The sequence below is a fragment of the Dryobates pubescens genome, chromosome 21 (assembly GCF_014839835.1).
Source record: "Dryobates pubescens isolate bDryPub1 chromosome 21, bDryPub1.pri, whole genome shotgun sequence".
In the NCBI taxonomy this organism is placed as follows: Eukaryota; Metazoa; Chordata; class Aves; order Piciformes; family Picidae; genus Dryobates; species Dryobates pubescens.
In genome coordinates, this window is record NC_071632.1 from 1607397 (window position 1) to 1622526 (window position 15130).

The 15130-nt window shown below is 58.1% G+C and overlaps 1 protein-coding gene across 1 annotated transcript in view; it reads left to right on the forward strand.

Annotated features, from left to right (window-relative positions):
* Positions 1 to 15130, forward strand: part of ATP2C1 (ATPase secretory pathway Ca2+ transporting 1) — a 70735-nt gene that overhangs the window by 40060 nt on the left and 15545 nt on the right. The window contains exons 11-20 of the mRNA XM_054171186.1: positions 244 to 319; positions 758 to 824; positions 1940 to 2064; positions 3924 to 4021; positions 5231 to 5326; positions 5415 to 5504; positions 6926 to 7030; positions 9717 to 9873; positions 12908 to 13078; positions 13976 to 14073. Coding sequence (XP_054027161.1) covers positions 244 to 319; positions 758 to 824; positions 1940 to 2064; positions 3924 to 4021; positions 5231 to 5326; positions 5415 to 5504; positions 6926 to 7030; positions 9717 to 9873; positions 12908 to 13078; positions 13976 to 14073 — 1083 coding nt within the window. The remainder of the gene's footprint in view (positions 1 to 243; positions 320 to 757; positions 825 to 1939; positions 2065 to 3923; positions 4022 to 5230; positions 5327 to 5414; positions 5505 to 6925; positions 7031 to 9716; positions 9874 to 12907; positions 13079 to 13975; positions 14074 to 15130) is intronic.

Genomic DNA, 15130 nt, shown 5'->3' on the forward strand with positions numbered 1-15130 from the left:
TGGATTCTGTGTGTTTGAGCTGCTTTGTACTGCTGTGTAGTTGTGAGTGGCCTTTCCAGCTAAACTTCCCCTCCTGTGGGTGAGTGATTCTCTTTTGCCCCTTTTGGCAGAGGTAGAAGAGCTTCTGCCTGGCTCTAAACCATGACACAGGGTCTTCACACTGCTCCTGTGAAGTCAGGGCTGATACAGGTCATGGGTTTTAACCTGCACTTGCTGACTGCTGCCTGCTTTCCATTCCTCAAGGCTCCAAAGACCCCTCTGCAGAAGAGCATGGATCTGCTGGGAAAACAGCTGTCCTTGTATTCCTTTGGGATCATAGGTAAGAGCAGCTGTGTGCAAGAGTGACAAACTGTGGTGTAACTGGAGCTGCCAGCTGGGCTTGGGAAGGAAGAAGGATTCTTGTTCTCTTCCTGAAACACTCTGGCTTCTCCTTTATTGATCACTTGAAGTTCATGCCACTGCTCACCTGAAGGTTACTCAGGTGGCACAGCTTTCCAACTGAGTGTTCCCTTCCTTCCTCTGCACACACTTGTGCCCTCTGAATGCTTCCTTTGGAGCTGCTGGTAGAGTTGGGCAGCTTGGCTGGCAGAGGCACTCTTCACTTTAGCCACCCCAGTGGGGTCATGTTTGGGCAGTGGAAGAAGTGGGAGAGGTCTCCAGTCAGTGCAATGCTGAGCTTGGGTTTGGCTGTGTGCACTCTTTGAGGCTGCAGTAGGAGCTGGCTCTGTGTTTATCCTGAGGTCTGTTTGCTTTCCAGGTGTTATTATGCTGGTTGGCTGGCTGCAGGGCAAGCACATCCTTGATATGTTCACAATTGGTGTGAGGTAAGAGTCTGGAGCTGAAGCACTGCAGCAAGTGTCTGAAAGGTGATGATGCCTCTTACAGCATCCTTGCACTGCCTCCTGTGCATGGCATCAGAGGGAGCTGAGGGGACTGCAGGCCTTCTGGTCTCTGGTTTGGTCCCTCCTTCAGGGTGTAAGGGAAACTTGATGCCAGGGTGTTGTCTGCTGGGACCAGCCCTGAATGGAGCTGCTCTCACTCTGCACTCTGAGAGAAGCTGCTGAGCTGCTCCTGACCCAGGAGTGCACAAGGCAGAGCTGTGTCTTTGAATGACAGGGTCACACTCTGCAGAGTCACCCATCTGGGGAGGGGGGAGACAAACAGAACCCCCCAGGAGCTGCACCTCTGAGCACTCTGTAGTGAGTTCATTGTAGCATCATTAACACTGGTGAATGAGTTACTGTGATACTCATTCTTTACCACAAGGGTGGTGGAACACTGCAGCAGGTTGCCCAGGGAGGGGGTTGAGGCTCCATCCCTGCAGATATTCAAGGTGAGGCTGGACAGGGCTCTGGGCAGCCTGATCTGGGGGAGGATGTCCCTGCTGAGTGCAGAGGAGCTTGGGCTGGATGAGCTCTGGAGGTTCCTTCCAACCCAGAGCATTCTATGCTAACACTGAGCACTGGCTGCTGAGTTACTGTGATGCCCTTAACACTGTTACCAGAGGTTTTAGTCCTCTTTTAATGCCCTTCCATGCCATCCTTCCACTTGGTTTGCTGCCATGTGATGATGAGGAAGTGACAGGAGTGGTTCCCACTGCTGTTGAGTGCTGGCTGCATTCATTCTGCAGAGGCAGGGCTGCTCTGCACAGTGCTAATTACTGCAAACCAGATGTACAATTGGTTTCTCCACCTCCCTCCCTTTTCTTCCCGTGCAGGCATAAGTAGGGAGTAGGAATGTCCAAGATGGGCACTGTGCTGCTGTCTGCAGTGTGCATCTTACAATGCCTGGAGTGCAGCTGGAATCACATGGCAGCTGCTGCTTCTCCCCTCTAACCTCACTGACCAGGCAGCTGCAGCAGCAGTGCTCTGGGGGGGAGTGCATGGTGACACTCTACTGCTGTAGGATGCCCTCAGAGCTCTGTTCACTTCCATTCCAGCTTGGCTGTGGCTGCAATCCCTGAAGGACTCCCAATTGTGGTGACAGTGACCCTGGCCCTGGGGGTGATGAGGATGGTGAAGAAAAGAGCAATTGTGAAGAAGCTGCCAATTGTGGAGACTCTAGGTAGGACTGCCCTGGGTGGTGTTCTGACACAGATGAACACAAATACTGATCAGCATGGGGAGCCCCAGACCTGGGGATGTGTGGCTGGGAAGCTGCAGCTGGGAGAGGGACCTGGGGGTGTTGGGTGGCAGTCACTGAGCATGAGGCAGCAGTGCCCAGGGGGCCAAGAAAGCCAAAGGCATCCTGGCCTGGGGCAGAAGCAGGGTGGGCAGCAGGGCCAGGGAGGGGATCATCCCCCTGTGCTCAGCACTGGGGAGGCCACCCCTGGAGGGCTGTGCTCAGCTCTGGGCCCTCCCTGCAGGAAGGACACTGAGGGGCTGGAGCCTGTGCAGAGCAGGGCAGGCAGGCTGGAGAAGGGCCTGGAGCCCCTGGGCTAGAGGAGGGGCTGAGGGAGCTGGGGGGGTTGAGGCTGGAGAAGAGGAGGCTGAGGGAGACCTCCTTGCTCTCTGCAGCTCCCTGCAGGGAGGTTGCAGTGAGGAGGGGACAGCCTCTGCTCCTTGGTGGCAAGGGCCAGGAGCAGAGGCAATGGCTCCAAGCTGCCCCAGGGGAGGTTCAGGCTGGATGCTAGGAAATCTTTCTTGCCTGGAAGGGTTCTGAGGCCTTGGAATGTTGTGCCCAGGGCAGTGCTGGAGTCCCCATCCCTGGAGGTGTTGAAGCAGTGTGTGGAGCTGGTGCTTAGGGCCATGGTTTGGTGCTGAGCCTGCAGTGCTGGGTGGATCTGTTCTGTCATTCTGGGATGTAAAACACAGGGCATGCCAAACTAAACAGGAATGCTGAGCTAAGCAGTTCTGCTGCACAGGTTCTGGCTGCATTCAAAGAAGGGAAATGTTGGTGCCTCTGGCAGGGGGTCATTGGTGTTGCAAGGGGCTGTGGTGCTTGCTGGAGTCCTGCTGTCATGCTGCTGCAGCTCCCCTTGCAGAGTCAGAGGGCACAGACAAATCTCACCTCTCTGTCACCTTACTGCATGCACAGGTCTGGTTGCAGGTCACATTTGTGTGACAGGGCTTGTGGGTGGCATTAGGCAGGTGCTGTACTACTCAATGAAGCAGGGGGAGTGCTGCAGAGCAGGCCCTTGCTGCTCCTCCCCACAGCAGGCACAAGTGAGATGGCAGGAATGCAGCTGGAGGTGCAGCAGAACAAAATGAAGCACAGGAGGTGAATGGAAGCACTTTGGGGACCCCTCACCACAGGAGAGACACTGAGTTGCTGCAGTGTGTGCAGAGCAGGGCAGTGAGGCTGGGGAAGGGTCTGGAGAGCAGGGCTGGGGAGGAGCAGCTGAGGGAGCTGGGGGTGTTCAGTGTGGGGGAGGCTGAGGGGAGACCTCATTGCTCTCTACAGCTCCCTGAAAGGAGGCTGCAGTGAGTGGGGGTTGGGCTCTGCTCCCTAGTCTTAGGTGGTAGAAGGAGAGGAAATAGCCTGGAGTTGTGCCAGGGGAGGCTTAGGTTGGAGATGAGGAAAAATCTCTTTGCTGCCAGAGTGGTCAGGGACTGGCAGAGGCTGCCCAGGGAGGTGGTGCAGTCCCCATGCCTGGGGGTGTTCAGGAAGCCTGTGGCCATGGCACCTGGGAAGGGGGTGTAGTGGCCATGGTGGGGCTGGGTTGCTGGCTGCTCTTGGAGGTCTTTCACAACCACACCAATTCTCTGATTCCCTGACTGCAGAGCAGTTGTGAAGTGGGCACTTTGATTTTGCCCTGTATTTTGTAGTTCATAGGTCAGGCTTGTGAAGAGCCTCACACAGCTCTTCAGGAGGGCTGAAACTTGTCTGCCTGCCCTCAACCTCCCTTTGGGTTTTCAGGAAACAGCTGAGGGACTGCTGGAGCTTGGTTTGCCTTCAATCCTTGTGTGAATTGATTGTTTCAGGTTGTTGCAATGTCATCTGTTCAGACAAAACTGGAACTCTGACCAAGAATGAGATGACTGTTACCCAGATTGTCACTGCAGATGGGCAGCATGCTGAGGTAGGTGTGGGGAGACTCTGCTCAGGTCTCCTTCGTCCTTTGTGGTGAGACAGGCAGGGAGAGGAGCAGTTAAAGCATGCATTTGGAAGAGAAGAAAGCAAGCTTGTGTAATAGGGCAGGGAGAGAACATGCCCTGCATTCCAGGTCCTGCACCTGGGTCACAACAACCCCATGGGGAGCTCCAGACCTGGGGATGTGTGGCTGGGAAGCTGCAGCTGGGAGAGGGATCTGGGGGTGTTGGGTGGCAGTCACTGAGCATGAGGCAGCAGTGCCCAGGGGGCCAAGAAAGCCAAAGGCATCCTGGCCTGGGTCAGAAGCAGGGTGGGCAGCAGGGCCAGGGAGGGGATCATCCCCCTGTGCTCAGCACTGGGGAGGCCACCCCTGGAGGGCTGTGCTCAGCTCTGGGCCCTCCCTGCAGGAAGGGCACTGAGGGGCTGGAGCCTGTGCAGAGCAGGGCAGGCAGGCTGGAGAAGGGCCTGGAGCCCCTGGGCTGGAGGAGGGGCTGAGGGAGCTGGGGGTGTTGAGGCTGGAGAAGAGGAGGCTGAGGGAGACCTCCTTGCTCTCTGCAGCTCCCTGCAGGGAGGTTGCAGTGAGGAGGGGACAGCCTCTGCTCCTTGGTGGCAAGGGCCAGGAGCAGAGGCAATGGTTGCAAGCTGCCCCAGGGGAGGTTCAGGCTGGCTGCTAGGAAATCTTTCTTGCCTGGAAGGGTTCTGAGGCCTTGGAATGTTGTGCCCAGGGCAGTGCTGGAGTCCTCATCCCTGGAGGTGTTGAAGCAGTGTGTGGAGCTGGTGCTTAGGGCCATGGTTTGGTGCTGAGCCTGCAGTGCTGGGTGGGGTTGGGCTGGCTGAGCCTGGAGGTCTCTCCCAGCCTGATGTGTTCTGTGGGTCTGTAACAGGGGAAGGGAAGAACATGCACTACATTTAGTGGGGTAAGGGACTAAGATGCACTGCATTTATCTGTGCTAGGAATAAACCTCCTGCATTACCAGCAGTCTCTCATCCCTCACTTGCCCTCAGCATTTGCACTCCTCAGGCTCCTGCCTGCTCTGTTGGAAGCTGAGTGGGAGAGTCCATTCACACTGAGCCAGCCAGGCATTGTGAAGGGCCTGTCAAAAACACTCTGAGCCTGCAGTAAAAGGCTGAGTTGAAACCAATTCCTGCCCCTGGTGCCTGCTGCACTGCAAGCTGCCTCTGGCTGTTTGTCCTGCAGGTGACTGGAGTGGGCTACAACAGGTTTGGAGAAGTGCTGCTGGAGGGGGAAGTGATTCACGGTTACAACAACCCTTCCATCAGCAGAGTGGTGGAGGTAAGGCCCTGGCACAGAGAGCTGAGCAGCACAAGAGCTTTCTGTGGCACTGACTTTGTCTTCTCTCCTGCCCTTGCTCCCCTCCTAGGCTGGCTGTGTGTGCAATGATGCTTTGATCAGGAACAACACCTTGATGGGGAAGCCAACGGAGGGGGCTCTGATCGCGCTGGCCATGAAGGTGTGTGCCTGCTGCTGCCCCTTGGGCTCAAGAAACCTTTGGCACCCTGTGTGGAAACCTTTGGCACTCTGACAGATGAGTGGCACCTGTGCTGGTTGACAGTTTTGTCATGATACAGACAGTGGGGTGGAGGCAGCATCAGCAGTGTGCAGATGGCACCAGGCTGAGTGCTGCTGTTGATGAGCCAGAGGGACAGGATGGCATCCAGAGGGACCTGGACAGGCTGCAGAGGTGAACCCAGGTGAACCTCATGAGGTTCAACCAGAGCAAGTGCAGGGCTCTGCACCTGGGCTGGAACAATCCTCACTGTCAGTACAGGCTGGGGGAGGTGTGATAGAAAGCAGCCCTGAGGAGAAGGCCTTGGGGGTGCTGGTGGGGGAGAAGCTGGGCAGGAGCAGGCAGGGTGAGACTGCAGCACAGGAGGCCAAGGGCAGCCTGGGCTGCATCCAAAGCAGTGTGGCCAGAGCTGGAGAGAGGGAATTCTGCTCTTCTCTGGTGATACCTCACCTGGAGTGTGGTGATCCAGCTTTGGTAGGGGGGTGGTGATCTCTGGAGGTCCCTTCCAAGCTCTGCTGTACTGTGGTGCTGTGATGCTGCCAACTGGAGCAGTGTCCTTGAAAAACACATTGTGGAGGTGAAAGTGGCCTTGAGCTGAGTAATGACTGCTGCCTGGGATGGTGTTGTGAATAGAGAGAGGTGAGGCAGGCAGGTAATAACATTGTAAATAGCTTCTTACTTTGGCTCTGCCACCCACATGACTCTATCCAGCAAGTTCTGCATGGGACAGCAATGTGCCCTGGGGGCCAAGAAAGCCAATGGGGTCCTGGGGGGCATTCAGAGGAGTGTGGCCAGCAGAGCCAGGGAGGTTCTCCTCCCCCTCTGCTCTGCCCTGCTGAGACCTCACCTGGAATATTGCATCCAGCTCTGGGCTCCCCAGCTCAGGAGGGACAGGGATCTGCTGCAGAGAGTCCAAGGGAGGGCTGCAAGGATGCTGCAGGGACTGCAGCACTGCCTGGGGAGGAGAGGCTGAGAGCCCTGGGGCTGTTCAGTCTGGAGAGGAGAAGGCTGGGAGGGATCTGATCAATGTCTATCAATAGCTGAGGGCTGGGGGTCAGGAAGGAAGGCACAGGGACAGCCTCTGCTCACTGTGCCCTGGGACAGGACAAGGGGCAATGGATGGAAACTGCAGCACAGGAGGTTCCACCTCAGCATGAGGAAGAACTTCTTGACTGTGAGGGTCCCAGAGGCCTGGAGCAGGCTGCCCAGAGAGGTTGTGGAGTCTCCTTCTCTGGAGCCTTTGCAGCCCTGTCTGGATGTGTTCCTGTGTGCCCTGTGCTGGATTCTGTGCTCCTGCTCTGGCAGCCAACAAATGGCTTAGCTGCTGGACAGGAGCTGCCTGACCAGAGTGCTGTTCTCTGCAGATGGGTTTGGATGGACTCCAGGAGGACTACATCAGGAAGGCTGAGTATCCCTTCAGCTCAGAGCAGAAATGGATGGCTGTTAAATGTGTTCACAGGACACAGCAGGTAAGCTTCAGTGACTGCTCCCTTGCTGAGCACTGGCTGTGGAGGCTGCTGCCTGCCTTGGCTAACCTCCTCATGTTTCAAGTCAGGGCAGGCTGGTGGTAGTGCACAGTGCAGGGGATGTGGATGCAGCTGGTGTTCCATCAGCTGTGCAGCTGGTCAGAGATTGAGCTAAGACCTTTAAATCTCTCTGTAGGTTTAATTTCTGCCCTTAGCATGACCACCTTCAGCCTATAACTGTGACCTGTCTAATGTGTGATGTCTCCTGAGATGAGAGTGTGGTAATTAGGCTGGTACTTTTCACATGGCCACTTTGGAACACACCTGAAAAGACACAGTAAAGGAGCAGGTGCTCAGGTTTAGAAGCTGTCCTGCTTTCAGACAGCCTGCTCTCTCTAGAAACCCACACAGGTCAGGAGGGAGGGAAAGGAACACTCAAAGCCCTGGCTTGAGATAAGGAGTTGAATGGAAATAATCCCATGTGCAGACCCCTAAACAGTTCCCCAGCCACCATCTCATGAGCAGATCCTGAGCTCTTCCCCAGCCACAATCCCATGAGCAGATCCTGAGCTGTTCCCCAGCCACCATCCCATGAGCAGATCCTGAGCTCTTCCCCAGCCACCATCTCATGAGCAGATCCTGAGCTCTTCCCCAGCCACCATCCCATGAGCAGATCCTGAGCAGTTCCTCAGCCACCATCCCATGAGCAGACCCCTAAACTATTTCCCAGCCACCATCCCATGAGCAGACCCCTAAACTATTCCCCAGCCACCATCTCATGAGCAGATCCTGAGCTGTTCCCCAGCCACCATCCCATGAGCAGATCCTGAGCTGTTCCCCAGCCACCATCCCATGAGCAGATCCTGAGCTCTTCCCCAGCCACCATCCCATGAGCAGACCCCTAAACTGTTCCCCAGCCACCATCCCATGAGCAGATCCTGAGCTCTTCCCCAGCCACCATCCCATGAGCAGATCCTGGGCTGTTCCCCAGCCACCATCCCATGAGCAGATCCTGAGCTCTTCCCCAGCCACCATCCCATGAGCAGATCCTGAGCTCTTCCCCAGCCATCATCCCATGAGCAGATCCTGAGCTCTTCCCCAGCCACCATCCCATGAGCAGGTCCTGAGCTGTTCCCCAGCCACCATCCCATGAGCAGATCCTGAGCTGTTCCCCAGCCACCATCCCATGAGCAGATCCTGAGCTCTTCCCCAGCCACCATCCCATGAGCAGATCCTGAGCTCTTCCCCAGCCACCATCCCATGAGCAGATCCTGAGCTCTTCCCCAGCCACCATCCCATGAGCAGATCCTGAGCTCTTCCCCAGCCACCATCCCATGAGCAGGTCCTGAGCTGTTCCCCAGCCACCATCCCATGAGCAGGTCCTGAGCTGTTCCCCAGCCACCATCCCATGAGCAGGTCCTGAGCTGTTCCCCAGCCACCATCCCATGAGCAGATCCTGAGCTGTTCCCCAGCCACCATCCCATGAGCAGGTCCTGAGCTGTTCCCCAGCCACCATCCCATGAGCAGGTCCTGAGCTGTTCCCCAGCCACCATCCCATGAGCAGGTCCTGAGCTGTTCCCCAGCCACCATCCCATGAGCAGGTCCTGAGCTGTTCCCCAGCCACCATCCCATGAGCAGGTCCTGAGCTGTTCCCCAGCCACCATCCCATGAGCAGGTCCTGAGCTCTTCCCCAGCCACCATCCCATGAGCAGATCCTGAGCTCTTCCCCAGCCACCATCCCATGAGCAGGTCCTGAGCTGTTCCCCAGCCACCATCCCATGAGCAGGTCCTGAGCTGTTCCCCAGCCACCATCCCATGAGCAGGTCCTGAGCTGTTCCCCAGCCACCATCCCATGAGCAGGTCCTGAGCTGTTCCCCAGCCACCATCCCATGAGCAGGTCCTGAGCTGTTCCCCAGCCACCATCCCATGAGCAGATCCTGAGCTGTTCCCCAGCCATCATCCCATGAGCAGATCCTGAGCTGTTCCCCAGCCACCATCCCATGAGCAGGTCCTGGGCTCTTCCCCAGCCACCCTCCCGTGAGCAGGTCCCAGAGCAGCAAAAGCAGAAGCAGCAGTGGGAGGCAGCCACAACACAGCCCCAGCCTGCAGCCAGCCCAGCAGAAAATCCCTACAGCCAAAGCCAGGCAGCAGCAGGGAGCAGAGCAGGAGGCCTCTCATGTGCCAGTCTGAACTGCAAGCTGCACTCTGATGGTGCAGAGCATCTCCCCTGTGAAGAGAGGCTGAGAGCCCTGGGGCTGATCAATGTCTATCAATAGCTGAGGGCTGGGGGGCAAGAGAGGGGGCCAGGCTCTTTTCAGGGTGCACAGCAGTAAGGAACTGTGGAGACAAAGTGGAACATAGAGGGTTTGACCTCAACATGAGGAGGAACTTTGGTGTGAGGCTGCTGGAGCCTGGAGCAGGCTGCCCAGAGAGGTTGTGGAGTCTCCTGCTCTGCAGACTTTCCAAGCCCACCTGGATGTGTTCTGTGTGCCCTGCCCTGGGTGATGCTGCTCTGGCAGGGGGTTGGGCTGGGTGATCTCTGGAGGTCCTTCCAGTCCCTAACCTGTGATTGTGTGCAGCTGGCAGGGTGGCAGCAGGGGACTGGGTGTGAGCAGCAGGTGAGGCCAGGGCTGTGTGTGTGAGCTGCTGTCACACAAGCCCTGCACACCACATTGCTTTCTTCTTCCAGGACAAGCCTGAAGTGTGCTTTATGAAAGGTGCTTATGAGCAGGTCATCAAGTACTGTACATCCTATCACTGTAAGGGGCAGAGCCTCCCTCTTGTGCAGCAGCAGAGAGAGCAGTACCAGCAGGAGAAGGCATCAATGGGCTCTGCAGGACTTAGGGGTAAGGCTGTTTCAGTCTCTCAGTTTGTATCAGATGGCACTGGTTGCTTTAGAGAAACCTCCCAAGGCCAAGCAAAACCCCCAGGCGTGGTTTTTATGTTCAGGGAGTGCCACAGGGTTGTTCAGTGAGGGATTGGAGAGGCAGGTGCACTTGCCTAGGGCCTGTGTGCATGGGTGAAGCACAAAGGCACTGCTGGGGTCTCTCATCCCTTGTGTGAGAGCACGCCTGGCCACTCCAGAGCTATCTAACAGCCTCTGTGTTGCAAGAGGCCTCTGGGGACTTGCATCAGGTGTGAATGTGCTCACTGGTTTCTTTCTTTGGCTCCTGGCACCTGTGGTGGGTTGAAATTCCCTCCCCCATGCATTAGATTGCCAGAGCAGCTGAGCTGGAGGCCAGTGAAGCTGCACTGACAAGCACAAGTACGCTCTGCAGCGGAGTGCACCGAGTGGGTACAGCAGATCCAGGGTTTGCAACACCTACAGTGTACAGACTGCACGAGAACCCCCCTGGACAAAACCAGGGCAGACAGCAGCACCCCCTGCCCCCTTCCCTCGTACACCACAGAGGAGAGGGCAGAGCAGAGGGGTGTCTGAGCCCCTCAGCCACAACAGAGAACACAGCCAAGGCCAGCAGGTGCCAGCAGAAGGCCAAGTTAGTATCTGCTAGAGCAAGGAGGTCATCAAGAGAGAAAGGAGGTCAGTCACAGGCAGCTTTGGTAGCAGTCTCTCCAGAGGGCTTGTTTGGAGCTGATCACTGCTTTCCCTCTTACACCCACTGGTGATTTGTTTACCTTCTCCCACATCCTGTTCAAGATCTGTGGGAAATTGCCAGGGCACAGCCTGGCACCACCCCAGCACCTCTGTGAGGGAGGGTGGCACAGCTGGCTGCAGGTGCTGGGGTGGTTAGCTAGCAAGGGGAGGAGCTGGGCAGGCTCTTAGACAGCAGGCAGGATTTTTCACGAGGAGATGGATAGGAGGTGGTTGTGGGCAAGCTTTGCCCCTGGCTGGAGATGAGCCAGAGTGTGCCCAGCTGGCCACCAGCAGCCTGGCCTGGGGCAGCAATGCTCTGGCCAGCAGGAGTAGGGGAGTGACTGTCCCCTGTCCACTGGTGAGGCCATGAGTACTGGGTTCAGTGTTGAGCCACAGGGACACTGAGGGGCTGGAGCAGGCCCAGAGCAGGGCAACACAGCTGGGGAAGGGTCTGGAGAGCAGGGCTGGGGAGGAGCAGCTGAGGCAGCTGGGGGTGTTCAGTGCGGAGGGGGCTGGGGGGAGACCTCTTTGCCCTCTGCAGCTCCCTGAGAGGAGGCTGCAGTGAGGGGGAGGTTGGTCTCTTCTCCCTAGTAACAAGTGATGGGGTGAGAGGAAATGGCCTGAGGTGGGCCTGGGGAGCCTTAGGTTGGCGAGGAGGAAGAATGTCCTTGCTGCCAGAGTGGTGAGGGACTGGCAGAGGCTGCCCAGGGAGGTGGTGCAGTCCCCAGCCCTGGAGGGGTTCAAGAGGCCATGGCTCCTGGGGGCAGGGCTTGGTGGCCCTGGCTGGGCTGGGTGACCTCAGCCTGGACTGTGGCTGGTGCCTTCCCTTGGCCTCTGTAGAGAGCCCTCTGCTGCGGAGCAGCCCCTGCAGGGCTCTGCAGGCAGGGGCAGCGTGTGGCTCGGGGCATTGCCGGGGTGCACTTGAGCTGAGGGGACGCGCCGGGGGGGTCTCCTGGTGCCGGGGGGAGGGGGGGGTCTCCTGGTGCCGGGAGGGGGGTCTCCTGGTGCCGGGGGGAGGTGGGGGGGGGTCTCCTGGTGCCGGGGGGAGGGGGGTCTCCTGGTGCCGGGAGGGGGGTCTCCTGGTGCCCGGGGGGGGGGGGGGGGGGTCTCCTGGTGCTGAGAGGGGGGTCTCCTGGTGCCGGGAGGGGGTCTCTCCTGGTGCCTGGGGGGGTCTCTCCTGGTGCCTGGGGGGGTCTCTCCTGGTGCCGGGGGGGGGTCTCTCCTGGTGCCGGGGGGGGGGTCTCTCCTGGTGCCGGGGGGGGGTCTCTCCTGGTGCCAAGAGGGTCTCTCCTGGTGCCTGGGGGGGTCTCTCCTGGTGCCGGGGGGGGGTCTCTCCTGGTGCCGGGGGGAGGGGGGGGGTCTCTCCTGGTGCCGGGGGGAAGGGGGGGTCTCCTGGTGCTGAGAGGGGGGTCTCCTGGTGCCGGGGGGGGGGGGGTCTCTCCTGGTGCCGGGGGGGTGGGGTGGGGTGTGTCTCCTGGTGCCGGGGGGGGGGGTGTCTCCTGGGGGTCTCCTGGTGCCGGGGGGGGGTCTCCTGGTGCCAGGAAGGGGTCTCCTGGTGCCAGGAAGGGGTCTCCTGGTGCCGGGGGGGGTGTCTCCTGGTGCCAGGAAGGGGTCTCCTGGTGCCGGGGGGGGGTCTCCTGGTGCCAGGAAGGGGTCTCCTGGTGCCAGGAAGGGGTCTCCTGGTGCCGGGGGGGGTGTCTCCTGGGGGTCTCCTGGTGCCGAGAGGGGGTCTCCTGGTGCCGGGAGGGGAGGGGGGGGTCTCCTGGTGCCGGGTGACACTTACACACCTCTGGGGTGAGGGTCTGCTGCAAGAGACATTCCAGAGAGTGTCTGGCATGAGCTGGAGGAAATCTGCCTCTTGAAGAGGGAAACAGTGAGAGCAGGGAATAAAACCTGCCTAAAGCAGTCCTGCCTAAAGCATTCCTGCCTAAAGCAGTCCTGCCTAAAGCAGTCCTGCCTAAAGCAGTCCTGCCTTTCATCCTCCTGCATGAAAGAAACCTCAAAGCCAGCTGCTCTTCTCCTTCTCACACTGAGGGAGTACCCTTCCCCTGGGAGCCAGCAGAGCAGCTCCTTTCCAGTGCTGGGGGGCATGTGCTTGGGGAGGAGAGGAGAGGGAGCCTGGGGCAGGAGCGGTCCTCCCGCTGACAGCCACTGCTGCCGAGGGCTGGGGACAGAAAAGGGCAGCTGCCCTGCCTTGCCCAGTGCTCAGCAGGTGCTGTGAGTGCTGATGCAAACATGCATTTCAGATCCTGACTGGAGGGTTTTTCCCCTTTGTCTCCTCCAAGTCCTGGCCTTGGCTGCTGGGCCTGAGTTAGGGCAGTTGACCTTCCTGGGGCTGGTGGGAATCATCGACCCTCCGCGGACTGGCGTGAAGGAAGCTGTCACTACCCTCATCACCTCGGGAGTTGCCATCAAAATGATTACTGGGGACTCCCAGGAGACTGCAGTTGCCATTGGTATGAACAATCCACTGCCTTTGCTCCTCTCTTGTGCTGATTGCTGTGAAGTGTGGCCTGTTGTGAGCTCCGTGCCTGGGGTCGCTGTGGCACAGTGCCATTGGGAGCCATGAGAAGCCCCAGCCCCAGCCCCCTGGCCTGGAGTGCTGCTTTGGGTTCCTTGCTGTGCCTTCCCATGTCAGCTTTCACTCTCTGCCCTGTGTCTTTGAACTGTGAATTTCAGGGAGAGGAAAACAGAAGTGGGGAGATGCAGATTGGATGTCAGGGTTGTCCAGGGAGGTGGTTGGGGCCCTGTCCCTGGAGGTGTTTAAGGCCAGGCTGGATGAGGCTGTGGCCAGCCTGATCTAGTGTGGGGTGTCCCTGCCTATGGCAGGGGGGTTGCAACTAGATGATCCTTGTGGTCCCTTCCAACCCTGACTGATGCTATGATACTAAGTTGTTCCCCATGAGGGTGGTGAGAGCCTGGCACAGGTTGCCCAGGGAGGTGGTGGAAGCCTCCTGCCTGGAGGTGTTTGCAGCCAGGCTGGAGGTGGCTGTGAGCAACCTGCTGTGGTGTGAGGTGTCCCTGCCCATGGCAGGGGGTTGGAGCTGGCTGAGCCTTGAGGCCCCTTCCAAGCCTGACAGTTGTGTGTTGTGTGACTGAGCTGTGGTGTTGCTACAGAACCTGACACCTGCAGACCTAAAGGATGTAGGGAGACAAACACCTGATGAGAGCAGGCACTGGAGCATGTCCTTGTTATTCCCTGCAGCACACTGAGCCAGCAAGGAGTTAAGGTGTTTCTCACCTGAAATGCTGCAGGAAAATGCTGCAGGTTTACAACAAGCACCTGAGCAAGTGTGCTGTTGGTGTTTGAGGGGGTGATGGAGTGCAGTGACTTGCTTCTTCTCTGTTCCCAGCCAGCCGACTAGGATTGTATTCCAAGAACTCCCAGGCCATCTCTGGAGAAGAAATAGATGATCTGGACATTCAGCAGCTCTCTCAGATTACACCAAAGGTTTGTCTGGGTGCAGTTCTGTCCTGAGAAATGCTTTTCTCTGGGGCAAGCTAAAGCAGAACTTCAGCTGCAGCATGGCTCTGATAGAAGCAGGTGACCCAGGGAATGGCCAGAGGCTTCCAGTGCCCAGCCCAGCCCAGCCCCTTTTGCTTCCACACAAGGCCACCTGAAAATTCCTTGCTTTCAGCTCTCACCATTATCTTCTCAGTGAGTTTACTCCTTTTGCCTCCTTTAAGGAATCAGTCTGGTTTTTACCTCCCAATGCCTGTGCTGGAAGCTTCCTTTTGCCTCTTTTCCCTTTCAGTGGGCACTGTCACCTTCCTGTGCTTGTTAGACCATTTGATTCCCTCAAGAGCTCAGCTCCCATCTCTGACCTTGCTGGCTGCATGCTCAGGCAGCCCCTCCAGAGCCATTGGAGTTTTCCCAGAGCCAAAAAGCCCCCCAGGGTGGGTGGAGGTTACCCCCCTTCCCCTCTCCCCCTCCCACCCTGGTGGGGAGCAGAAGAAAGGGAAGGCAACAAACCCACTTGGAAGTTTAAAAAAGGGTAATTCTAACCAAAAAGAAAAGGCATCTAAGGAAAAGGGAGGTTAGAGGGTTACAGGGGAAGGAGGTGAATGCAGGCACACACAGAACCAGATGACAGGTGGCAGAGGAGTCTCTTTGGATGCAGGCCCCAGGAGGAGGTGGCAGGCCCAGAGCAGGTGGCACTGGGCTGCCTGCCTGGTCCCCAGCTCACAGCAGCAGCAAGCAGCTCCCCCAGGCAGCGAGGGGGAGGCAAGAGGGAGCCACAGGCAGTGACCCTCCCTCACCTGGGGTGGAGACAGGAAATGGCAGTGGAATAAACATGAGCCTGGGACCCCTCTCCTGTGTCCCTGCCCACCTGGGCCCACCTGCCACCCACCTAGGGAGTCAGGTCTGCCCAAGGGGTTGAGTTTCCACACCCCCCCTGCAGGCCTTAACCCCAACACCCTCCCTGTGCAGTTCCTTAGAGGAGCTGTCTGCCTCTTCAGTGGGTTTGAATGGACCTCAGGTGACAGGTTGAGAAGTTTCAGAGGGT